This window comes from Puntigrus tetrazona, chromosome 18 (genome assembly GCF_018831695.1).
Source record: "Puntigrus tetrazona isolate hp1 chromosome 18, ASM1883169v1, whole genome shotgun sequence".
NCBI lineage: Eukaryota > Metazoa > Chordata > Actinopteri > Cypriniformes > Cyprinidae > Puntigrus > Puntigrus tetrazona.
The window spans coordinates 3,857,661-3,884,734 of NC_056716.1; the positions used below are offsets into that span (position 1 = coordinate 3,857,661).

At 37.4% G+C, this 27,074-nt stretch overlaps 2 protein-coding genes across 3 annotated transcripts in view; both read right to left on the minus strand.

Moving 5' to 3' along the window:
• necab2 (N-terminal EF-hand calcium binding protein 2) overlaps positions 1-12,365 on the minus strand; it is a 70,418-nt gene extending 58,053 nt beyond the window's left edge. The window contains exons 1-2 of one of the 2 annotated variants that reach the window (XM_043264021.1): positions 12,010-12,365; positions 7,494-7,518 (exon numbers count right to left, since the gene is read on the minus strand). In XM_043264021.1, the coding sequence (XP_043119956.1) occupies positions 7,494-7,518; positions 12,010-12,327 (343 nt within the window). In that variant the 5' untranslated portion in view covers positions 12,328-12,365. The remainder of the gene's footprint in view (positions 1-7,493; positions 7,519-12,009) is intronic. The other variant, XM_043264020.1, reaches the window with a different exon arrangement.
• Positions 12,366-13,254: 889 nt separating this feature from the next.
• hydin (HYDIN axonemal central pair apparatus protein) overlaps positions 13,255-27,074 on the minus strand; it is a 60,730-nt gene continuing 46,910 nt past the window's right edge. Inside the window, exons 55-81 of the mRNA XM_043264030.1 lie at positions 26,836-27,040; positions 26,210-26,439; positions 25,898-26,049; positions 25,620-25,815; positions 25,428-25,533; positions 24,692-24,919; positions 24,196-24,551; positions 23,409-23,569; positions 23,236-23,330; positions 22,906-23,119; positions 22,624-22,827; positions 21,356-21,482; positions 21,097-21,262; positions 20,579-20,726; positions 20,252-20,459; positions 19,933-20,154; positions 19,666-19,835; positions 19,378-19,576; positions 19,140-19,295; positions 18,470-18,750; positions 18,130-18,349; positions 17,739-17,948; positions 17,401-17,564; positions 16,795-16,945; positions 16,461-16,691; positions 15,285-15,509; positions 13,255-15,047 (exon numbers count right to left, since the gene is read on the minus strand). Coding sequence (XP_043119965.1) covers positions 14,538-15,047; positions 15,285-15,509; positions 16,461-16,691; positions 16,795-16,945; positions 17,401-17,564; positions 17,739-17,948; positions 18,130-18,349; positions 18,470-18,750; positions 19,140-19,295; positions 19,378-19,576; positions 19,666-19,835; positions 19,933-20,154; positions 20,252-20,459; positions 20,579-20,726; positions 21,097-21,262; positions 21,356-21,482; positions 22,624-22,827; positions 22,906-23,119; positions 23,236-23,330; positions 23,409-23,569; positions 24,196-24,551; positions 24,692-24,919; positions 25,428-25,533; positions 25,620-25,815; positions 25,898-26,049; positions 26,210-26,439; positions 26,836-27,040 — 5,535 coding nt within the window. The 3' untranslated portion in view covers positions 13,255-14,537. The remainder of the gene's footprint in view (positions 15,048-15,284; positions 15,510-16,460; positions 16,692-16,794; positions 16,946-17,400; positions 17,565-17,738; positions 17,949-18,129; positions 18,350-18,469; positions 18,751-19,139; positions 19,296-19,377; positions 19,577-19,665; positions 19,836-19,932; positions 20,155-20,251; positions 20,460-20,578; positions 20,727-21,096; positions 21,263-21,355; positions 21,483-22,623; positions 22,828-22,905; positions 23,120-23,235; positions 23,331-23,408; positions 23,570-24,195; positions 24,552-24,691; positions 24,920-25,427; positions 25,534-25,619; positions 25,816-25,897; positions 26,050-26,209; positions 26,440-26,835; positions 27,041-27,074) is intronic.

Genomic DNA, 27,074 nt, shown 5'->3' on the forward strand with positions numbered 1-27,074 from the left:
GATACCTTTTTAAACATTGCGCAATGCTGAAAATCATTTACTTCATTTGGTGTAATTCTCACACTAGGCTACATTTTTACCAAATCTTGGATTCAATATTTTTAACAAAGTTGTTTTCTTTCAGTTAGCACAGGTTTTATATTTCTTTTTGGAACTGATTGACGATAGCCCTCATTGATCTGAACTATCCACCAGTTTTAAGTGAATTTCTGTGATAATTCTGTTCAAAAATTGAGGTGTACAGCTCAGATCAGTGAAGGCTAAGAACTATACTTCTCAAAATGAAAAACAAAACCTCAGTCAAACGGAAGAACATAAAACAACAAAAAGATTGGATCCAATAATACAGCTTAATAAGAAATTTATATGGTTATTAACTGGGAATATCACAGGTGTAACAAGGTCAGGCAAAAGTCCCAGAAAAGTGATTTATTTGGGGAACTTGTTACATCCCGTGTGAGCATGTTTCAGTGCAATGTAGTGAATTTATTAGCATTTTAGAAAAAAGTTCAATCTTCTCTAGGTCATTATGAGTGGAACACAACACGGGGGTTAAAAAAGTCCAAATTTTAGCCAGACTTATTAATCTAACTTAAATATGGCATTAGCATCAAGGACAGGAGTGGGTCGGGGAAAAAAGTGAGCATGGGGTGGAGGTGGAAGACAAAACAATGGAAGAATGGGAACAAACCCAAATCTCTTAGCTGGAGGCCTTGAGTATTTTTAATTAGGCAGAGTCTCCTGGGATGGAACAGTGTGATTTGAACAGACCTGCGGGAACCAAACACATTTTCAAATACTTTAAGAAAGCTTCCCTGCTGACTTCACTTAATGTTGCACTTTGCTACTGAATGATCTCAGCAAAGAAAGTTCTCTCAGTGTATTCTGGAGACTTTAAAGCTTCTCTAAAAATATATATCTATGCATTATGGAAAATCTTCTGCAGTGCTGTTGAGACGTGCAAAACTTTAGAAAAAAAACCATTTTGTTCGTGTTTAAGTGTGGGAGAGCCAGTGTTTGATGCACTACAAAAACAGACCCCCAAAAATCCATCTAAAACAAAGATAACAAAGCACTACCTTCATAACTCACACTGACTGAGATGCTTTGTATACTCTGTGCTTTAATTAAACCATTTCTATCTGCTGCCTCTCAGGAGCCGTTTTTGACCGCTGTGAGGACTGACACAGTGTGCCCAGAGAAGCATATGGGCTCGGGATATTCATTTATCTTCCAGATCCATTTTTAAGGCAGCGGTTAGCTGGCATCAGCCCGTGTTTTGCAGTTCAGAGGGCCATTTTTTAAAGCAGAGATCTGTCCAGAAGCCCCAGTCAGGCTTTAATTAGCAGAGTGGGAATAGGAGGGGTCTCAGATCTCAGGCCAGCTTCCATCAAAGCAGGGTTCATCCTGAGGAAGATGTGAGAGCCGGCGTTCTCCTAGTGTTCTGTAAATGCATTCATAAATGAGTTGCGCTGGGACGGTGCCCACTGTGAAGAGCATTAGCTATGCTTACACCTGCCTGCGTCGTAGACCAGGATAATTATGCTATATAGACTTTGGCACATGACATTTTCCTACTTATCTGTTACAGATTGGGTGATAAGCCCAGAACCAGTTTAAAAATGAGCACAGCTGTTAGCATAGGAGGCTCATCGCTTTTATTTTTTAAGCCCAATAGTTTTTATTTCAAGCCATAAACACAATTTGCTTCTTGCTTTCAAAGAAAAGGGGAGTATATCATTTCTATATCAATATTTCTAGTCCTGGGGGAACCAATTATTTTTAAAACCCTATATCTAGTATATATATATAAACGTGTTATTTATATTATATAATTTTAAAACAATTTTATTTTATATTTTTTCATTAACTACACAATAAATTGATTACAAATTACAGTAAAGACATAATATGTATAATATTACAGCAGATTTCTATTTTCAAATAAATGTTTTTTTTTTTAAAAAGAATACAGTGGTTTTAAGTTTCAGTATTACTTAAAGACTTTTTGGTAAGAATAGAAGATTTCTTTCTAACACATTAAAAAACTCTTACTGATCACAACCAATGGCATGTTTATAGATTTATGCATGTAACACACCACAGATTTGCACATATAAAGTTTACAACTATAAAGACCTATTCTCCTTATTTTAACGTGAGTGACAATAATTGTCTAGGACATGGCGTCACACAGCTCGCTGGAGCATCAAGAGCAGTAATTAAGTCCAAGCAGGTTCTGGTTGTAAGACAGGTATTCACAGTACAGCACATACCACAGCTTGACAGCTATTTGCCATGGTAACAAACCTACATGTGTTTATGCGCATATGTGTTGGCGTTAATGGAGATGATGCATTAAGAGAAGATGATTTTAGATGGCTTTACATAGGCATGAAATTCCTCACAATCTATAGTATGATACAGCCACATACATGCGCTTTTCTTTTTCAGACCTGTGACTTTATATGTGCCACTCTGCCAAAGTCTGAATCAGCATATTGTAGGTGCACATTTCTTGTTTTAGCAGCATGTCGAAAATGCCATCGCAAAGACGGCTAAATAATACATGGCCCTGCTCACTGTGTGAAGAGCCCTCACACAGTACATTCACGCTTCACTGGACAATATGTGCATCTTGCTGTGTGTCCAGCGGTATAAAAAACAGTAAAAGCCATTGAACTTTTCATTTCAAGTTCAGTTAAATTGTTAGTAATTTTGTTATGTGCTTTTGTAAATATTACCACCTTAGTTTTACATATTAATTTCCAGTTAGTAAAGTTAGCGCTTGAGCTTGAAATAAATTAAAATAAGACACTTCTCCTTAACTGCGGACAAACAGAAATACATTTATGTAATTTCAGTTTTTAGATTTAGTTTAATTTTGCAGTTTTAGTTCTAGAGTTAGCAATAATAACCCTGGGTCAAACAGCACATAAGCTAATTTGAATTTAATACAAAGCACTGACCAAATGAATTTAATACCGAATTAACTAAAGTTTAATTTGACTAAATGGCTCATGCATTCTTCTTGTTTCCACATACAGATACAAAGATCCTCATCCACACAAACAAGTAAAGCATGATGAAATATCAAAGAGCACCATGCAATATGCATCTATTGATCCAAAGAGGAGACAACATGTGTTGCTGTTCTTTGTGGCGATAGCTTCAGACTCGGCCCCTGGAGTATACAGACATGTGGTGTCCAAAAGCTCCAATATTAATGAGGTTATGGAGGACTGCACTAAGCATTAAACTAAAGTAAAACCAAACCCCATTATCATCAGCAAATCCTTCAAGATTTTAATACTTAGCCGTAAACAACACTTTCCAGTAAACATAGTGGAACAACTACAAGATTAATACCAGGAATATTCATGACTGAAAACTAACCTGAAACGTTATTTACCCATCACGGCCTTTAATGACAAAACTTTAACGATTAATAAGATCTAGAGATGGGACGCAGCGATACTTGCATGCTTTGCGGGAGGCTGCTGTCAGCATGTTTATTTTCAGTGAACACACACATAAACACTCATTTACTGCCAGTGAAAAGCCACAAATCTAGAGCAGAGAGGCGAGGAGCTCGTATTTATACATTCAACCCCCCGAATTAGCGGTTTCAGTGAAATCTAAGCGTGATAATTGGTTACTGTACACAAACTCTCTCTCCTTCTTTCTGCTTCCTTATCAAACACTGGAGGAATGTCTGATTTGAAACAAATGGCTCTTATGAAACAAATTCTTTTTAATGAATCAGTTTTTGCAACCTTAAGACCACTCTCTCAGTAGTCAGTCTGAAACAAAGCTGGAATACACTGGACAACTTTTAAAATCTAAATAGGTTGTAAAACGCTAGGCATCATATCATTTCTGACTTTGTAAATGGTTACAGAAATGCTGGGTCTCGAACACTGAACAACTGAGGATCATTCACTATTGGACTTTCAAGTTGTTTTCAAGGCAACAAACTCGAACATCTGCTTTGCTGCTTGAAGATACGTGACAAATGAAATCAACGTTTGTTCTAAAATTGACTCAAAAAACACGTTTGATGTCTTCTGAATGAATGGGAACAGAGTCTAAAGCTAAGCTGCAGTATGCGTCTTATATCTTAAAAATTACAAATCATAAAAATGTAAGAAAACTGAAATTACACATGAAAAGTATGAATTTGTTTACCTACATGTCACGATTAACCAACACCAGAAACTCTGGCCAATAAATTATTAAAATTAAAAAATCGCTGGGGTTTCTTTATTTTATATAAAGGGGTTCAGCTGACAGAAACATATCTCAAATATTATATATATATATAATATTTTCAAAATGTATTTGTTTAGCATACTTAGGCCTGCTTGTAAGGTTGTATTGACTGTGAAATTTACAAGCCATTTGCGTTTCTATACTACATTTTTCCAAGGTACTATATATAAACTTTCCATTCATTACTGCACGGAGCGGTTCTGTAATTTGTCAACAAAAAAAAGCCATTTGGCCCCTAAATGTTTCATTTTAGTAGCCAGTGACTGCCTATTTTTCTGCAGCCCTTTTGCTCTCCTCTGCCCCCGCGAGATCTTTTTGATGTAAAAAATGCTGCACAGAGAAACAGCACAGAATTTAAAACAGCTGAAAGAAGCAATTAAATTTCCATTACATGTACCCGCACCGCTCTTTCTCCCCCTTAACTGAGCGATATATTTAGGAGGGCGAACTGCAGATGCAGAATGGCGATGGGTCATGCAGGTCTCTACCAGTCTGCTCTCATGTCAACAGCCATAGCAGATTTATGGTCACAGACCAGGTAATCAAAAAGAGGAGGCTGAGCCTGCCAGACCATGCTTGCATAAAAGCTCTTAGGCCAAAAGAGCATGTCATTTCCTCTATACAACAGACACTAATGATTCTCTCTGCCTGCTCCACACGCATGATGTAACCAATCACTTCTGCAGTAAGAGACATGCGGCAGGGTGGCATGACACTCGGTGTTTTGTTTGTGCTCAATATAATGGTTTACTCTGAAAGATAAATTGATCCATAAGCCACGACTTTAAAGGAAGTCCATTTAAATTGTCATTATTTACACTGTTTGAAATGTTTATCAGTCATTTGAAGTGCTTTTATTCATTTTAGTGAAAAAATTATTTAGTTTTTAGTTTTTTATATTTTGATAATATTGCAATACCTCTGTATATTCTAATGTAATTCAAATGTAATTTTTTAAAATCCGATTTTTTTGCAGCAGTTAATCCAGTCTTCAGCATCACATGATGCAGATTTGCAAAGAAATATGCAGAATTAGTGCTCAATTATTATTACTGGTAATTAATTAAATATGAATTATAGTTCTAACTGTTATCAATGTTGAAATCAGTTTATTTAACATAAAAATCATTTGTAAAATTAGAAATATCTTTACTGTCAATTTTGTTCTTCTCTTTTTTCTAAATCTTCATACGTTTTCTACAAAAATAAAAGTATTTTTAAATTGCAATTAAAGAAACTGCATGTTAAAATGATTTCTTGAAGATATGATGGTAAATACTGTATATTATAAATAAATATTATAATAAATAGTAAATATTATAAATTGTAATCATATTTTTTTAATCAAATAAATGCAAAAAAAAAAAAATTTTAACAGTTGTGGTCACATTAAACAGTCAGAAATTAGAACATTTATATATATATATGTGTGTGTGTGTGTGTGTTTTTTTTTTTTTTTTTTTTTTTTTTTAAGTTTGATGACAAAATATTCTTTTTGGAAAGAACTCTTTATGTGTCTCTTTTATGCATGCAGCCTGGTTCGAAAAGAAAGAGGATGATAATGCTTCACTTTTAGGAGTTTAGCTCTAAACGCTGGAGGCAAATTAGCCTGCTGTGCTCTGTTTCTTGTTAGACAGTTTTGTGATTGAAAACCAAAGAGTTTCAAAACATGGCACCCATCTCCTGTGGTCCCGACTCCTGTTTTTTCTTTCTCCCCCACCCTCTCACTTTCTCTCTCTCTCATTAAAACCGTCACCAAGCTGCTCCCCTGGGAGTAGTTTAAAAATAACACAAATTGCGCTACCACCACACATCAAATAGCCGCTATTCATTTTAACAAGGTTTGTTGCAGGTTTTCTCTCTCTGCTATTTGTATCGACTCACTTATAAACCCAGGTACAAGAACTAGCTTCAGCACAAAGCTAAAATAAAGAAAGAAAACGTTTTATATGTGGATATTTCATCTCAATTTAAACATTTATTCTAGATGAGACCAGGTCTGTGCCGATGACCATGGACAGGAGCTCACGGCTAACCGGAAATCATATCAAAAATTACATTACAATACATTTGGATGAAATGCACTGTAGAGAAACGTGCATCTTCACATACATTTGAGCGCTGCAAAATATGTGACAGATGATATGTGATTTCTTCATAATCATAATTGTTCCTCTGACACAGGGTATGAATATGGGTAAAGAGGCTAATTTGCATAATGAGACTAATCTAAAGTCAATTAGCAAATACATTTTCGATTTTTGATGCAATTGAATTTGCATTACAATGTAGAAAAAAATATTTTAGATCATACCGCTAATGCAAATGTGGTGCATTATGCATTGATTTGCTTAGCGGATGATATTTCGCTAATTTAATACCATGCAGTAATCATACTGGTCCGGCATCTGAGAAAAAAAAATTTAATAAGCCCCGTAAATGGGAATTATTTAAAAGATTATATGCAAAGAAGCACATTTCTATTGTCTTTCCTGGAATTTGTCTTCATGTTCTGTCTTTTCAGCTGTCAGAACCACATGAAGACAGATGATCTTAAGTGTTATGTAAAGCTATAATAGCTGTGTTTATTTTTTGAAATGGCATACAGTTGAGTCAAAAAAAAATATTTTGATAGAAAATATTACTCTTATTCAGCAAAGACACTAATTTGATCAATTTGACAGACGTTTATAAGCACAGGCGTTTATATTGTTGCAAAAGGTTAAATTTTGTACTTTATTCAACATTATGATAAGAAATATTTCTTGAGCATCATATTACACTTCACAGGTGGCACAGAAGTGCTTCTAAAGTGGCATTTTGGCATCTTCACACGCTGTTTAATGCTGCTCAGAGGTGGCTTGAATGCATTTACGCACCAATTTGATCATGTGACATAAATGCAGCTTTGAATCACGCAAATAAATTACATTTTAAAATATATTAAAACAGAAAACAGTTATTTTAAATTGCAAAAATGTTTCACAATATTACTGTATTTTTATTAAATAAATACAGCCTTGGCTGGCTGGCATAAGAAACGTCTTTCAAAAGCATCAAAAAGATCTTATCAGCCTCAAACCTTTGAGCTCTAGTGTAGACGAGATGACTAAAACACCCATTTCAAAACACGAACATGATTTTATGTTAAGAACAAAGTCTAACAAACACATTCTCATTAAAGATTTAGCATGACATGGTATAAATTAAATTACACTCACCATCCTTATCAGCTCTCCGGAAGATCTGAAATGATACACACATACAGAAATACAATATAAAATTAGTATTCATTCATCATTAGAATTGCAAATAATAAGTCTTTAGGATGGTCTAAAGTTAAATTTGTTGATTTCAGTACGGTACTGAACTGACTTTAAACACCTGTCTTATCTTAAACGTACAAACAACAATTATCTTTAGACACTGGTTGCAGAAAACCAAAGTGCATGCTAGAAAAGATGCATAGAAGTAATTAAAAAGTGCTTCTCTGTAGAGTTCAGTGTCAGTCAGCCTACTCAGAAAAGCTATTAAAGGAGACGCCGGTTCTATAGATAGGCTGATTGCATTGCAATTGCATGAAATCTCTGCCCTTAACATCATGTTGCAGTGATTAATCCTTACACTGCATTCAGAACACCACCAGTGCAAATGACATTACAACCTTTAAGTTCCTTTTTTAATCAAGACTAAGCAAGTTTGTATATTGGTTGAACTTGTGAGAGATTGAGTGAGGTGCTTAAGTCTGCAAGAGCAACCTGATCACACGGTCCAGTCAGATGTGAAATGGACCACTTAAGACTCTCTGGTAAAGAGGAAAATCACAGTCAATAGAATGTGCTGGGAAGCGTTACTCGCTACAGGCTAATTTTACAGCAGTCGATCCATTCAGCCTTTCTCATTTTCTAAATAAATAAATACAGCGAAGCGTGAATTGTCATGATCGCTTCTGAATGTCCACGCTGCGCAAACAAGAACAGAGGTGCATGTTTATTACTGGACATGGATGTCTGTGTCTCGAAGGGGAAGCATGTGCCGAACATCCGATAATTGAAACCTGTATTGACAGCGCACAATTTGATCTGCTTCAATGGAGTGATCACCTTCTGTTGACCGTCTAAATCACTTCCCAATTGGATGAGCCAGCTGCTTCATTCAATCCTGACAGCTAACAGCATTCCACCTGTCAGGATACTTCACCATCACAGAACAAACGCAAAAGCCACGCAGGAGGGATAAACGGACCTCGGGACAACCGCTGAAACATCTGCAGCCAAACAACAATGGGGTTTTTCATTCGTTTCAGCTAGGCGCATATTTCTCAACCATTTAAAGAGGAGAGTGAATGTGGGAACAGTGACATTAGCCTTGTTCAATCAATACCGTAATGTATTTTACAAAGCGCTTGAGAAGCACTATTGGTATTTAATCTTCCTGGCCATTTTATATCTTAAAGCAAAAGCGTCTGCAGCATTAATCAGCAGTAGCGGTTCTCAACTGGTGGGTCATTATTGTTAGGGTTAGGGTTTGGGGTTTACCTGCGACAAGGGTAATAAAGCGGGATCGACAATTGGCTGCCCAGAATATGAAATGGCATTGTTTATGTTTTTGAAAAAGTCTTTTATGTTAATTGAGGCTTGATCAAAAATACAGTAAAAATGTTCTGCTTGGTCAATGGGGCTCATATTAATAGTACTGGAATATTATATAGCTATAGCAATATTTGACAAAATGTGAAAACCTGTTTTCAGTTATTAATCACGATTTTTATATTATTATTTTTTTTATTACACTGGTCTAAATGGTCTAAAATGGTCTAAAAGTAAAAAGAGAAGTTGATCACGTTGAATAACATTTGGTAAAAAACAAAACCACCAAAGAGTTCATCACTCTTTTTTCGTTGTGACTGTCTTCTTGAAGTATTGGAGAATAAAGCAGATACACAAAAGGTATGAGGGTGTTAAACACCATTTGTATGGTCTGACAATATGAAGTCACTTAATGTAGGTGACCCAGTTTGTTTGCACCTCAGAAGATATATCTCTGTATGACAGGAAAAGGGGACAGCCACCAAAAGATCTAAAGCGCTAATGTGAACTACAAAGTTGAAAAAAGAGATAGGGAAATGATAGGGAAATTAAATAATTGCTACAGTTATAATACATATTCATATTAAAGTTTAATATGTCTATGAATACAAAAAAAATGCATCGGAAAAAACATTGCGGAGAAACCAGCTACAAAAAGAAGAACATCTACAGCAATTGAACCAAATTATTATCTATCTAGAACAACAATCCAATCAAATATTGCAACTGGAACAAATCCAGACAACGCGGGAAAAATAAGGCTCTGTTTTAATAACACAGCCTTTGTGTTGACAAAAGAAGATGGAGCAAAGAAAGAGAGAATGAGGTATTAGGCAAAGGGAGATGAAGATTTATAAAGAATGGAGAGAATGTGACTCAACGGATGGATTGTTTAATAGGAATTAATATGTGGACTCACATTTAGACTTGCTAAGTCAATCGGATTGATTCTCAATGCTTCGGCTCAAATCCAGTTCACTGAATAAATGGCAAATATATTTGTATCCTGAAGTTCAAGTCAATAGTGCAATAAAGTCTTTAGTAAATGTCAAGCGCGGCGACCATTTGATCATCTATCTATGCTCACACGTGCAGCACCCTCGCTATTAAAGTGTGAACTAGAGCGCTACTGTAATTTAGTGCACAGCGTTCAACCCCAGTGGAAAAGAACCGTTCAAAAAACATTAAATTCACTTAATTACTCCCTTAAGCCAGATGAGGTCTGGGACCAGAGACGTGATGATGTAAGAACGAAATATTGTGAACTGCGAAACACACTTAGCCTTCTTCACGACAGCTTGTTAGTGCTCCACTTTTCACTGTCAGGTTTGGGGAAGCCGTGCTGAGAGAATTCAACACACCCTGAATCCATAACCAGCCTAGCCGGAGAATCGAAAGCTTTCTGAACTGAAAAACCGGGGTCTTTACAATGCAGGACGGCGCTTTGTGGCTCGGTTGTTTTACCAATGCTGTGTTAAAGCTGGGTCGGGGCTGATGGCTGAACCTGGAACAGACGTGGCAGCAGACGTGTCATCTGGTAGAAATAGATTGAGTTAAGTAATGGAATTCTCTCACAAAGCATTGGGGGAAATCAATTCCACTACAAGCACCTGCGCTCCACACCGAAGTCTCGGGGAGAAATCATGTACACATGCTCACTATCCATAAAACACAAATTATCTACAGCACCTCATTATCTGCTTAACCCCTCCCTTATTCATTTTCTCCACATTCGCTGTTGTATTTATACTAGGGTGCCTCTGGTCTTTTTCTGAGGTTTTTAATTAGTTTTTGTCCCTTTCTACTTTATAGTCTGGTTACCTGAGACTGTATCTGGGTCTAGGACTGAACTACTTATCACTCTCTTAAATGTTTTAACTTCTCCCCCTAAAAGCAACGCGGAAATCTCAAGAGGTATGATCAGATACACGTAATTATCCAGCACCAATGAACAATACTGAGGCAATACTTTGACCTACTAAATCAATACTGCTGAGACCTCACCACAGCAGCCAACCACAAAGCATAACTGCCGGGCTCACAGGAAAAGCACAATAAATTATTTAGATTGAAGTACGCATCTCGGAGATACAGCCCTAAAATCAGAGCAAAAGAACTGTTGTATAATCTTAAGATGCTGAAAGGTTCAGCTCGGATGTTTCATTGCCGTTTCATACCTGAGAATCTAGAGTATGTTTAGATTTTCAATGCACATAACATAAAAGCTCAACAGTGTTTCGATATGACTGTGAACGTATGCGTTTTATTACGGCGGTAAGCGTATTGTCACAACCTAAACAGGGTTATTTTGCAATAATCTCCATCTGGCTGTGCATTATCCCACTTATTATCAATACTTGCGCATTAAATATTGATTTGAGTTTAGGCTGCATTGTTAGTTGTAGATCATCTTAAAGCTTCCGCTAAGAAAAAAAATGTAGGTACGTTATAACACAGCAATAATATACTATACTAAAATTATGTTTTTATGATACAGTTTTAGCTCTCTCTCAAGTCTAGATTTTTTTTTTTTTTTTTTTTTTTGAATTGGGGAATCTCTGAGCTTCTAGTTATCCATAAAAGATGTTATGCTCACAATGTAGGCCTACGCTAAAATTAATACAGGGCAATTTTATTACACGCGACAAAAGTAGCGAGCCTTTCGGGTCGCACGGTGGCGCCAAGAATGGAGCCGGCGCGCGGAATGATGCGCGAGAGAAACGCCGGTTTGTTGCCAACGGCAACGGCGAAATATATTCTACAGTTTCGGTTATTATACAAAAATTGATTGCTCGCGATCAGCCGTTCAGAATTAACTCCAGAGAACCGTGTAATAATGTAGACTATATTGCCTGCATCCCTATATTGCGCGGGGATGACGGTTAAGTGTAAAATTATGCAAAATGGTTGGACCGGATAAAAAGTTAAGTAGGTCGATGTCAAAATACATAATTGCTGTAATTCATCGAGTATCAGAGGTTGGCAAGTTGTCCATGTGATATTCTTTGTCTAATTGTGCTGTAACTCAGCACTCTTCTGCGATTTGTCAAATTAAGTAATGAATTAAGACAATTAAATAAAGTTTGCAAACGAGTGAATGCATTTCATATTTCTTTATACATGCATTGATAAAATATCAAACACCTACATCCAAAATGACAGAGATGCCCTTTCGGGGCTCCGGCGCGAAGAACTGCTCCTGAGCCACGGCCGCCTCCTCTTTCACATATTCCCGAGTAGAGATGCTTTTATTGTCGCTCATCTTGGTGACTATCCAGCGGACGAGCCCGTCTATTCCACCGGGCTGAGTGCCGCTGTTTCCGGACTGTGCAGCCGTCGCTGTCTCGCTGTCCTGAGCCCCGGGTTTGGGCTGGTCTTTGCTGTCCTGTGCCCGGAGTTTGGCTTGTTCTTTGTTGAGCAGTTTGTGGACGCCGTCCCTGCAGTAGCGCGCTGCTTGTTCACACATCCTTTTGCCGCGGAGCGTTCATGCTGCGCGCTATGGGGGCGATCCCTCCTCCTCCATGACATCAGCGGCGGCAGATCCCAAAAACTCTCCCCTCCTGTCACACCTAATTGAAGCAGTTCAATAAGTAGCATCCATTTAGCTCGGATGCGGAAAAATGAACTAGAAAAGCAGTTTTTGCACTTTAGAGAGAGAGAGTATAATAAAGTAGGAATCGATGTTAATGCCCATTGATCCCAGACAGTAACTTTTGAATAAACTATTCTAATGTTGTTTAGGTCTATTTTTGGTTTTCTACAGTAACTCTCAGTAGTAGTTATTCAGATCTACCATTAGTGAACATCCCTTTCGAAAATGAACCATTGTTTTATTATAGTAAAATCTTATCCATGTTTTTTGGAAGATTACATAACCGTATTGTACAAATAGCCTACTTTGGTGGGATAATGCAGCAAAACTGTGGTTAATTTGTGGTTACCAGATTGAACTATATTACGTTTTTTTAATATAGAATTTTTTTTTTCTATAAAACTTCAAATTTTCGTATAATCTGCACAGTCCTTAACTGTAACTGGACAATAATAGCCAATGGTATCCATTTATTCAAGTATCCCACAAAAATATCTATAGGTCTATATAGATGAATCAGCTGCTAATAAATGTTACTATAGGTTAATTATTATGCATAGACATAATAAGACATAATAGACAACAATTTTTAATTTTGACGCCAGAAACGACTCGTTTCTACATTTCAGAGTAGACTCTTTCTTTTGAGAGACCACAAAGAAACAACAATTTCTGCTTGCTTCTATTTGGCAAAACAAAAAAAAATAACACTACTTTTAAAACTAAAAATGTAATTTTTATTTTTTTATATTTCTTACTCATGTTAAAGAAGCATCTAACACTCTATTGTCTGCTGTTTGATCAACATCCAGAATTTGTATCACGTCAGAAAAAAACAGCAGCTTGACAATTTTTGGGGAGGGTACTCATTCGCTTAGAAAATCCCTCATTACCTTACTGTCTCTATAACGGTCTGAAATGACCTTTGTGAGTTGAAAGACTGCTGAAAGGCTCCCCGGTCCTGCCCTTTACGAGGGGTGATTAAGTCATCCCAACTAAAAGGGCCTTTATTTAATTGGCACCAAGTACAACCCCCCTACAGTTTGCGTTCCTATAGTGAGGCATTTAGGCAAACAGAAAAAAAGTCATTGGTTGCATCTCTTTAATGTAGGGCAACTCTCAGCAACCTGTTACTCCTTCTTCACCACAGAGGGTGCTCAGATAATTACAACAAGCAGTAATCCCTTGTCTTTGGACATGCTCAGATCAACTCCCCTTGCAGCCAGTTTGTGCGTAGCAGTGACAGGCCTCTCTTTTCAGCACGTAAACAAACTCAGTGGTATATCATGGAAGGAGCAGGGGGTAAAATGAAACTACTGAACGGCTATTCCTGTGCATCTGAGCTTGGATAAACAGACAGACTGTCACTCTATAAGCTAACACACACACACACACATATATATATATATATTTATTTTTTACTAAACTGTATATAAAGTAGGTAGAATAAAAATGTATGAGTTTTAATTCAATTAACACATTTTGTTTTCAGTAAATTCAGTTAAGAATACCAACAAGAGTAACATCTAATACCAAACTGTCTCTCTGAATTCATTCATCCACCCACTTTGTCTATTTGAGATCTGAATATGGCTGGAAAATGAAAAAAAAAAAAAAAAAAAGCAGGAAGGCTTGGCAGGGAAGATGAGAGATAAATACAAGAGATTTCACACACATTCGTACTGCAAATGAGTATGAAACAGACACTGCTGGCAACACATATACACACACACACAATCAAATATCTGCATCTGAGTCATAAACCTAGAGGGAATATATGTACCTCTCATCATGCCTAAGTAGATGGGACAAGTTAAAGGTGATGTAGGAGCAACAAGTGCACCTCCTGGTGGACTAAAAAAGAGCACCCAGCAGCAACAGCAGTTAACTTGAAACTCAGGTGCAATAAATTTGTATTTTGTGAAAAATAGCATATTTCTTGAAAGCGAAAATGATTTTTTTTTTATTAAGTACTTCACTGCCCAAGAATATTATTGTATTTCAAAAAATTTCAATGAAATATTTTAGCTGTTTTCAACCACTACCGTGAATTATTTTTTCCAAAGAACAGCATGGTTCATTGTTCACGATGTTCTTTTCTCTGAAGGAAGCTCTGGACAGCAACCTTTCAAGTAGTAAACCCAGTAGATGCCCTGTCCACTGCCCTCCATACGTGGGCAAGAAATAGTCAGCTTTCCGTGACATGGGCCTCTGGAGCCTGTAGGTGGGCCGTCAAATATAACTTGTATGTGCTGTGTTTTCTGAGGTAAAATAGTCTCCGCACCCTTGACAGTGAAGGCAGGGTTGTCTACCTGGAAGGAGAAAGTGGTGGCCTGTTGAAAGACATTTTTAAAAGAAATGGAAACACTGGATCCTGAGCTGATGGTAAGGGGACCCTGAGCTTTAGGCGGGGTGCAGGTGCCATAAAGAGGGAAGACGTACTCCCCTCCAAGCTCCGAATAGATGGTGAGCAGGCTCTGGATGTCTCCAACCTGGCAAGGTTCAAAATGGACAGTCACGCTGATATCCGTGCCAGTTTGGTTCCCCGCTGCTGCTTTAACATTCTTTTCCACAGTGAAGTTTGGGTTGTCCGTCTGAATTAGTAACAAGATTTGAATAGAATGTTTATACAAAAGACATTAGAATTTAAGCTGCTAATGTCATTCCAAGCCATTACTTTCTTACTTTGTTTAAAGAATAAAAAGCAGAAAAATACAGTGAAATTGATAGGGTTCAATGCTGTTTTAGACAAAAACAATTTAGATGTTCATGTCTTTTATACCAAAGACGAACTCGGCTAGATAATAATAATAGGAAATTAGGGCTTCTACCTTGCAGATGTATTCGGTCTTGACACGAGAAAAGTTGGTGAACTTAGCCATGACACTGTGTTTGCTGCCAAGAGGTGCTCTGAAATACAGCGGTTTCTCGAAGGGTGCAGACAGGGCCTTCAGTTGAAGCTCATAAAAGAAGTGTCCGAGTTCAGCAGCGTACAAAACCAGGCGGGCTGTGGACTCTCCCTCACACAAAGGCTGATATTCAAATGTCAGTGTAACCTAAGCATTAAAAAAAAAAAAAAAGAGTAATTAAATACCAGGGTCAACACAGAAAACCGTATTTTTTTCTTCATTGGCATTGATAGACAATCTATTTCCTTTTGATTTTTAAACAATTTTAAATGGATATTATATTTTAAAGGGATAGTCCACCATTACATTTACTCAACCTCATGTCATTCCAAATCTGTATGACTTTATTTCTTCTGCTGAGCACAAAAAAAGGTACATCTGAAGAATGTTTGTAACTAAGCAGTTTCCATTCACTTCCATTGTATGGACAAAAAATAAATTTGAATCAAAACTGTTTGGTTATCAACATTTTCAAAATACCTTCTTTTGTGTTCAGCTACAGAAAAACGTTCAGAAGAACATGAGTGTAAGTAAATAATGACTGAAGTTATTTTTGGGTTGGATTAACCCTTAAAATACTATGAAGCACATGAGAAAAACACAAGACAAGAAGAAAAAATCTTGAGCTTCGAGCTTTTGTGTAAACCATAACCAACTACTAGATGAATTTATTAACAGTTTGTATCAGAGCAAACCCTTTTTCAGCATAAAAAATAATTACTATTATTATAAAAAAATATCATTATCTTAAAAAAATAAGGTACAAGGCAAACAATGAAAATGTAAAGGCATAAAGAAAGTTATTCTGTGGATTATCTTATTGCTCATGCATTTGTTTTTCTTTCATACACAAAACTTATGGAAGTATTTAAACATATCATGCAACGTGAATTACCAAAGTTAGCCGTACTGTAGTCACTTTACTGGTATGTGCACCATTATTTAATCCCCAAAATATAGCATGTTTTAACCCATTTTGCACATGAGTTATTTCCTGTCAATATATCCCCCTGAGAACTTTACACTCCACTCCATGCCTTTATGGGATCCCAAACTAATATATATCAACAGCTCTGGTGTTTTTGAAAGTTCATGTACCTTAGACTGAGCAGGCACTAGGAACTGTGGAGGAAGACAGATATCTGCATTCTGGCACTCTGCAGAGAACGACACATCCGCAAGAAGTGGGTTCTCCACCTCCACGGACCCTGACGTCATCTGCCTCACCCGGGTCACCATTTCTATAGTGCTGATCACTCCTGGAGCCGTTGCTTTGAAGCTGAGATTATAGAAGAGGTACTCGCCTGTTGTCTCGTTTTTGAAAGTCAGCTGTGTAAAGAAGAAATATGATGATGTTATATGGGCCATAAATTAGTTTCATAAGCAAAGTAGTCCGTATGAACACATTTTATGGGTACATGATGGCACTTGCTTTAGTATTGTACTGGCCCTCTTTATAAGTAAAGAAGGAGAGTGCATAATTCTTTGCTTCCAGAGCGGGCACGTCAATGTATTCCAGGCCCTTCAGGGAAACAATGCCATCTGAACGATCTGGTTTGATGAGCTCCATCACAGCATGGAACCTACACAGCAGGATATAAAACACAGAATGATAAAACATAAATTATACTAAAAATCAGAATATAATTTGCAACTGAGGCTTTATGTCAATGAAAGATTTTACGACTGTTACAAAACATATCCCAAGAGGCACTGTATTGTGTGGCTTTTTTATGGGCATTTTGATGATTAACAATGTTTATGCATGCGCAATAACCATATGTTAATGAGAAATGACTCAAGATTATGACAAAAAAAAAGTATTAAACAGGATAAAAGTACATTTTGCATAATGCGTCAAAAATATAATTTCTTTTAGTGAACTGTAGCATCATTATCTGTTGATTTTGAAGTCTATGCAATACATCTTAATTGACCTTAATTTTTAAACAAACTGCTCATCAGACAAATGGCCTACTTCATTACTGTGCAATATCGTATTGTGATTATTACATGTGTATATTTTTCTTGTAGGTACCTTTGAGGTCTGGGCAGCCAGTTGTGGACAGAAACTGTCTGTGTGTGGTGGCTTTTGCATTTGACCTCTTCGGTTATTGTGCCTTCAGCCTTCGGTGGCTCAGATGTGCCATGCAATACGTACAGTATTCCACTACCATCAGGGAAAGAGAAGAAAACGGAGCCCTGCACCACATCAAAGGGACGTGTCGTTAACAGTGGAAAATAGCTCATAGCTTGTTTTTTCTTTAATTGTTTTTCATAAATTGGCTGTTTACACACTTGTTTTATTTTGACTGAGCAATTGTTTCAAAAATAATTACTGGAAATAGTCTTCCTCCTGTGGAGAGAGTGTCATACCTCATGCCTTTCCCCGTCCGCAGTCATAACCACTGGCTTGTATGTGATCTCATAGGTGTTCTGCTGCAGGGGCTCGATGAGGAGAGTGGGCGGCCCGCTCCAGTGCTCTCCCTCTATGACACATTTCAGTGTCCAGCGCTGGTTAATGCGGTTGGGAAGAGCTAGAGACTGAGTACACTGACTGCGCACCTGACACATGAAATTCACCACCTGCTCACACGAAAGAGAAGGCAAGGAAGAAAACGACAGTGATACAATAAATTAGCCTTGCTTTTTAAATTTGGCACAGCTAATATTATCAAACATGCAAGGTTTCAGTAACCACTAAAGGAAATTCTGCCACGCTGCAACATTCAGACTTGTGTTTTCTTCTGTCTCTGCAACATCTTACCTCTGTTGCAATCGGAGGGACAATGCAGGAGCCGGTGAGGGTGAGCTTTAATGGTTTGCCCCCCTCTATAGTACAGCAGAGATCATCATAGCGCAGATCTTGATTCAGCTCAGTAGGGGCAAAGGTCACTTCAAGGGATACTTCCATTCCTGGAGTGATGTAGCCCTCGGCAGGGAAAATTATGAAATCTGGAGCAAAACTCTTTACATCCCATTTAAATCTTAGGAGAACAAGGGAAAACCATGTAATGGTATTGTTACTCAGATTCGTTCATTTACTGAACCAGCCACACATTTTAGATGCGACTAGTGACAATTTTTAAGGTTTTGCGAATGTGTACCTTGCACCAATGTCTCCTGTGTTCTGCATTATAATGCGGCGAGTGGCTTGGCAGCGCTGGACCACAGCTCCAAACTGCAGGTAGTCTGTGTCCAGTCTGACCTCCACTCCCTGACAACATCCCTTCATGACCAGCAGGGGGCGAACAGCACCTAAACACTCCAGCTGCAGCTCCTCCATGAAAGGAGGCATGCGCTGTTCAGGAGAAAAGAGAAGCTCCACCACACAGCGGCCACCCCCCTCTTTTAGTGTCACCTCCCCCTCCGGACGCACTGATAAGATCTGTAAAAGTACAATGATTTTTTTTATGCAAGGGACGCAATGCAGTGGAATATATGTAGTTCAAGTACATTCAGGTCCAAATTTCAATTTCAAACAAACGCTATTCTTTTGAACTTTGTATTGCCCAAAGAATCATGAAAAAAATGTAGCACTGATATAAATATATCTTGAACACCAAATCAGCACATAAGTATGATTTCTGAAGGATTTTATGAAGGCTGGAGACTGGAGTAACAGTGCTGTAAATTCAGCATTTTCCCAGCCTTTTAAAATTGTAAAAATATATTAAAACATTACTGTTTTTATTTTATTTTTCATCAAATAAATACAGCCTTGGTGAGCAGAAGAGACTTCTTTGTTAATTTTAAAAATTACTTGTATAAGTGTACCATAGAGTCCTGAAGAAGGTTATCAGAGTGTCTGCGAAGACTAAAAGTCAGGGAAGCATGGCTGTTGTTCACCAGAGGGATCAATTTCCGACTTTGCTGGCCAGTCTGTAGAGCTCCAAAATTGACCACCTTATGAGCTGAGTCCTCCAGATGAATCTAAGACAAGAACAGGGGGATGAATATCTATTACATCAGGTTGTAAATATATAACATTATTCACAACTCTTAATTTTGTCACCTTCATATCAACGCCCTGTCCCAGGATCTCCAGCACTTGTTTGGCACACTTGTTCATCTCAAAAACCACCTTCTCATTATAACGAATTTGTTTACGTGGGTAGAATGAGAAGACAACCTCCACTGAGCCACCAGGAGAAAGGACTTGAGGGGTGAAGCTAACCTCCAAAACAGGTGTGTTGGAGAACAAGCAGTCTAGACTGAATGAATACCATCGTATTACAAAAACAAACCATGAAACTTTGCTTTGCGCACTTCAAAATGCAAATGTAATCATTTTTTTTTATACCTGATTCCTCTGCTGCTTCTGTTTCTAATCACCAGTGTGTGTGTAACCGGTACCATACCAACACAATATATAAAATGCTTTCCAAAGTTGTGCTTTAGGAAAGAAAATTCCAGATCTGGAGCCACAGCTGAGCCCTTTAGAGCACAACAGAATATCGGCCCATTCTTTACCTAAAAACAGTGGAATGCAATTGAATGCAGAAAAATAAAAATGTAAATGTAAATAATATTTTGTTTAACAAGGACATAAGTAATAGACAGAGTCTACCTTGATAGAAAAAGTCAGATCTTTGAGCACACATTTCCGCTGAGGGAAAAAGGTCAGGATGCAGGAACTCTGTCCACCTACAGCCACTGTGTCCAATTTAGGTTCAACCTGCAGATGGGGCTGCAGCGCTGCCGGCCCGGACAGGTCATATTCAACATCTAAACTGAATTTCCCAGGATTAGAGACCACAAATGTACATGTGGATTTATTGTTTAGCTCCACCTATTTATGGAACAGATAAAAGAAAGCTTGATCTAAATGTTTTGTGCTGAAACTTTGGAACTCTAGACATATTGGCAAAGCTTGACATAAATTTAACCTGTTTGAAGTCCACAGGATGAATCTGGTTTGATGAGAGCTCTGTGATGGATCCCTCTGGGCTCTCATATCGCACATGAGCATTCATGCTGTAACACTCTCCCTTCACGTTCATGGTCAGTGGCTGGAGCTTCCTCCGAACTGTCACTACTAGATTAAAAGCCACATCTCCCTCCCGGGTGGGAGTGATCCGTATAATCAACGGGATCCTGTCAGAAGCAGTTGTTAAGAAGTGTGACAAGATCAGTGTTCAAATAAAAGACAATGATATACTCAAAGAGGATATAATTGTGTTTTAGACTTAATATGAGTGAAATAACATTTTTACTTATTTTTAGGTGGAACAGTTCCCTCCATAGGCTCTAGTGTCAAGCTGTCCTGGTAACCCTCAGAGTGGCACGAAGACTCTTGGACCATAAAATGGAATGGTTGATCTTCTCTGTTCACCACAAACACAGTCTGATGAGCTTCAAAACCTGCACACAACAGCACATGGACAGTCCTGCTGAAAAGGCTGGCATAGGTTACCAATCACAACATAATAAAATTATAATTGTAAATTTTTTTTAATCTAAACTAGTTCTTCAGGTTTCAGTCAAATCTGTTATAATTCTCAGTGCCAATACATTGTCAATACATTGAAAGTCAATAGGATTCTATGTTGTACATTGTATGGACAAAAACAACAGACGCTCATTAAAATTACTACTGTTGTGCTTCACAAAAGAATGAAACCAGTACATGGTTTGGAACAGCATGAGGGTGAGTAAATGATGACAGAAGTTTATTTTTGGGTGAACTGTTCCAATAACATTGCAGAATTGAGCATTTTTTTTTAAACCTCACCTAATAGCAAGCTGCCCAGATTGAGGTGGGCTCGATCAATATAGACAACAGGTTCATTAGCAGTGCCCACCAGCAGAAAGGGCAAAGACAAGTTGTGCTCAGGGATTAAGAAGGTCCAGAAGGATTCCACTAAATCTAAGTTGAGAACCTGGTACTCAAATGATACCTGAAAATTGAAATTGAGACTAATATGTAATATCGTTTCATGACTAAAAAGCAGAATATTTGCAGCTTAATGTTAAAATCTCAAACAAAACACCTTCACTTCTTTGCCCGGCTGAATGAACTTGTTTGCTGTAAGGCAGCTGAAAGAAGATTTGCCCAAGTCCTCACATCTCCAGATGAAAGAGTATGGTTTGTTTGTGGGATTAATAACACCAAATTCCCTGAGAGAAAATAAAAAAAAAAATCATTATTTGTGCTATGCAATAATAAAACCCATTTTTTCTGGAACAAGTCTGTCAGTATCCTGTTTATATACATTTTGTGTTCCAAATTACAGATAAGACTCTTGAAAGAACAGAATAATGTCGTTTTTAACTACTGTTTGAAGAATTTATTTTCCTGAATCTGACAGTAAGTTTTAAGAGTTCGTATTAGTCAATTTTTGCAAGACAGACATTTCAGGATAGGAGATTCTGGAACATAAATTCTTGAAATAGTAGTTCAAAACAATGTGATGCTGTTCCTTTAAAAGTCACTCACAACTTATCTATCCATAAAGCATATGAAAAATCGTCTTGATGAATTTCACAACACTTTAGCATGTTATTCATATTAAGTGAGGGTCATTTTTTTAGGATTTTGTACCCAAACAAAGTCTCAGAGAATCTGAAATGTCATACTTATGGAAACTCCAGGAAGGTTGCAGTTCTGGGAAATAATGCTGCTGTAGACTAAATGGTTCCTCATGGTTTCTAACATTTGACATTAATTCTTAATTCTTTTGCAAATAAAATATCTTTTCTTCTCCACCTGTTTTTTCTGACTCTGCTGATGCAATGAGCATTTCATTGCCCAATGGTCATCCCTTAACTTTGCTAATTCTGTTATTGCATTAATATTGCATTCTTCTCATGGGCTTTTAATCATTTTTGAACTTTCAGTTCATCTCTTTCTTGTTGACTTTCAGCCTTTCTGGACAACTATATATCACTTATATATGATTAAATACAAAATAAATAGTAATTATTAAGATTGATGTGGTTTGAGATTTGTAAAATGTTTTTGAGAAAAAAATATGACCAGAACTTCAACTTGAATAAAAATTTGGAATGCAGTGCAAAACACACAGAAAATACACTGTTAATATAATGTGACTGTAGACTGACTGCTGAAATTTCATCTTTGTCACTACAGGAATGAATGACATTTCAAAATATAATAAAACACAAAAAGGTTATTTTGAATAGCATTTTACAATATTACAGTATTATTGTAAGTACTGTATGATCAAATCCATGCACACTACAGTATATCCATAATATATTTATAAGTATGTGTAAACTATCCAATGAAATGTTTTACCTGCGTACAGATGTGCCAATACCCACTGATGTGAACTCTATAACCCTGGTACTGGGGTCCACAGTAAGAGGACTGTGGGGCTCAGGGTTCCGTCTGTTTCCAGTGAGGTAGTCTGAATCCTTTAGGTGGAAATGACAGTAAGGCAGCAAACTGCGACCACTTACAGTGATCACTGGATTTTTCTGATCCTTCAGATTAGCGATGCTACAAGTCACAAGTAAAAAGTTTAGAATTGAGCCAACAGTCTTAACCAGCAAATAAATTCACTCCTCCGAATCTGACCTGCAGATCAAACTAGCCTTAAACTCAGCCACTTCCAGAGGGGAGAACCGGATGTGGAAAGTTTGACTCGCTCCTGGGCTGATAAGCCCTACGTCAGGCTCAACGCTGAAGGGAGGAAGCTCTGGGTCTCCTAGCAGTAGAGAGGACACACTCTGCAGAGAGCTCATTGGTCTTTCTGGTGTCCTACTCCCTTGAGCTGAGCGGGAAGTCCTACCTGATCCATTAGATATATTGATTACATTAATCCAGTTTTGCATCTAATGAAAATCAGTATAAAAACATACTTCTGTAATACATCATACCACAAACATTTTAAGACTGAAGGTTTACCTCCATGTTCAAAGCATGCAGTCTTTCCATATGTTTCCATCAGAACCTGCCAGGAATATTCCAGCTTTACATTGCCTTTATTCTCCATCTGGAGGCTAAAAAAACATAACATCGTGTATGAAAATCCAAAATTTCAATGTGCAAAATCAATTTCTATGTGCTTTTAAACTTACTGAACGACTCTGGTCTGGTACAGCATTGTGTCTTTGAAACGGATGGGTCCAGTATCACATTGGTATTTGGCATGATCACATGTGGCACTAACAATCAGCTCCATCTCTCTTGAGGAGTTCTCCACCACAGAGTGAGGAGGCTCCGGGTCTGTCGCTACTACCTAATCACAGCGACAAGATTATAAGAATAATCTTATAATAACATAAGACAAACAAGATTAAAGCTTTAATTTGACACCTTTAATATCTTAATCTGTTTCCACCTCAATCTAAAAAACAGGTTAATTTGAACTTTTCTAGTAACTGAGACTATATTTTAATGCATCCTGTTTTTTCCTGACACATTCATAATTATTATTTCTGCTGGTGTGCTGGGGCAAGCTTATATGTGCCTGTGCACTTATTAGGCTATGTAGGCAGTTAAAGGCTAATATTTATGATTATGATGTGATTAGTTGACTAACGCTTCAAATGAACAACTACTAGTCGACCAGAAAAATCGTTAGTAAAAGTGTAAAAGTATATATCTCAGTTGTGACTTCATAATTCATATAACAATTGTCAGTTTATTTTTCTTCATATTAAACAATTATGGCTTATGTTCCTGTGACTTTTCATCTCACAATGTGACTTTATATTTATATTTATATTATAAAAAAAGTTAATGAAGTACACGCAGTAAACAGATCAAATGTATAATCTATATTTTATAAAAGATGCACCACAGAATTTGCATTATTCTAGTTAGTGTTATTGTCATCTCTATTACTGAATGTATGAAACTCACCTTCCGTTTGGTTGGTTGTTGTGAAGACTTGTCTACATCCATCCATTTAACAGTTCTATGACAGTCATCCCAGTCTGGGACCTGGTCTACAGGCTGCTGAAAGGTAATACTGCTGAGTTTACATTTTATTGTTTGTGAGCTTAGTACAATGGGCTCCTCCGAGCAGAAGTTCACTGTTACAACTTTGGAGCAATCTGCATGCAGGTGACCAACTTGTGGAGAAAAGCTCAGCTGTGGGCCACTGGGAAGCCATTCAAAGCGCAGCACCTTAGAGCTGCTTGGGTTTGTCATGGTGAAAGTTTCTTGGTAAGTGCGACCCACGTGACAGTCTCCAAAATCCATAAGGTCAGACAGACCTGAGAGAAGCATTCAGAATGGAAATTTGCCATAAGTAGCAACAATGGGTATCAAAATAAAAAATATCTAAATAATTAGAATAAATAATTAGAATGGAGCAAAAATCACATTAAGCATCAAGTAGAAATATATTACTTACTTTCAATGCTGTCCTGCTGAACTTTGCTGCCAATGTTGTCCAGGATGATGATGTCATGGTAACCTTCACCCACAAGCTGCATCACTGTCTGATCATACTGGTTATCTTTTACCATTAACTTCAAGCAGGCCTCAAACTTCTGAGCCACCTTTGGATGAAACCCAACCTGGAATTCTGCCTGTTGTCCAGCCATGAGGATCAGAGAGGCCAAGTGTACTAGTTGTGTCTCTAAAAACAAAACAAAAAACTGTTATGTCTCACAAATTAGATTTTAATATGTTTCTGTTGCATATCTCACACTACTTTTCTCTTCATTTCAATTTACTGCTTATGGCCGCCTGCCTCAAGCTAAATGTTTCATAAAAGAAATAACACTTTGTTCCTTCTCCTACGCTATAGCACTCTGTAAAAAGTAATAATCACAAAGCTTGAAATTACTTTATTAAATTTTAAAATATGCATAAAGTTTATTATAGAATATATGATTCTGATTGGTGAGTAGCTGCATTCTTCGGTCAAACATGCCCACTTGATACCAGGAAACTGATCATTGCATTTTGTGCTAAAACCAGCTCTAATTGATTATAAACAATGACACCCGAATAAAAACCGAATAAGGTTCGAAATCTGCTGCTGTTTGTGTTTTTGGTTTCAAAGCTCATTTAAATAGCAGACGATAACAGCATTTTGCAGAAATAAATGTCTATGCAGACTATCGTTTGCAATTATGGCTTGCCTTCTCTTGGATTGCTTTCTATCTGCGATGAGGCCAGTCTGCAACCAGTGCCAGGAGCAGCTTTTAAAGTGAAAACTTCCAGGTGACACTGTAGTACAATGCTAACCTGCACAAACAAGGAAAAAATGTATTATTACAATAAAAATTAAAGTCGAAGAAATATAAATTTAGCTGACAATTATTTGATCTTACTTGTGCAGGCACATTGCCATTGTTCTTGATCATTAATGGAAGAGTTTGGCTTCGTCCCACTAATAAGCGCTTAAACTGCAGCACTGGCTGACCTCGATTAGTCCTCTGAATAGGTCTCAGAACTGTGATGCTGGGCAAATTGCCTTCACCCATTAGATCAAACACCAGAGCTTTGGGTTTGGTGGCAGAAGCTTGACTGTGTTACAAAACAGAACAAGTAAAGCCTCAACAAACTAACAAACACTTAAACCGTTCAAAGCTATACAAGAAGCCGTTACCTTGTGGTCCCTTTCAGAAGTGCCTCAAACATTGCATGATATGTGTGCATAGTCAAAGGAGAAAAGGTGATGGTGGCAAAAGCATGTGAGTGGCTGGGGATACACAACTTTGTAGGGGTCACCTCAAAAACGTCTGCACTGTGTGTTGGAGTCTTAAATTACAAAAACAAGTTAACAGAAATGTTAAGCAAAGAGACAGTTAAGCAACAACTAGCAATTACAATATTTAAAAAAATATAAAATCGCTATAAAATTATTGCATATTCATCAGAAACATATGGATAGGTGTAGAACCACTTCTCTCAAACACACCTTGACTGTTTTGATCACCAAGGTGAGTTCACAGGACACTTTTCCTGGATTAGTTAGCCGGAAATGGGCTTTCGCTGACTGACCCACCAGTACATTGTTGAAAACAAACTTGTTCTCATCCTGTACATAGATGCCCATACTGTCCCGGTATTGCTCACACTGTAGCATGCTACTGTTCTTACAGATACGGTGCTCCTCGAAGATAGAAGTAATGTCTGTACTTGCTATTCCTGTAAACAATACAGTGATAGAGTGATCAATTTGACACTATAATTCATACTAGTAAAACATATTTTTAAGCAAGTAATTCATTAAACACATCATGAGCCCAGAGGCAGAGTTACAAAAATAGAGATCAATGTTATAAAAATAATGAATGGCTAACATAAAATAAGAATATAAAAAATTATTGTAGCATATCAATACCATTACAACAATCCTTACAATGAGGATATATTGTATAAATTAAAGTTACATAAAACTGGTGCCTCTCTTCAATGAAAAGGACTTTATGACATTAAGCAGTTACCAGAATACTCTATGAACCATCAAAGAATGAACAAAGAATTTCATAAGAGAAGATACTTTATATAGAACATTATATAGAATTATTCATATTCACAAACCTGGAATACAAACGTCTGCTATTAGCTTGTATGGAATCCCGTCAGGGTTGTCAGAGGGGTCTCGGTCAGTGATGTCTATAGCTAGACATTCCTCCCAACTACCTACATGCTCTGCCTTGCAATCCACAGTAATCACTTGTTGGGCTCCAGGTGCCAGAACCCCAAAGCACGGAGACAATGAAAAAATACCACATGTCAAATGTATCTGTAAAAAACATATCCAAATTATTTATAATATA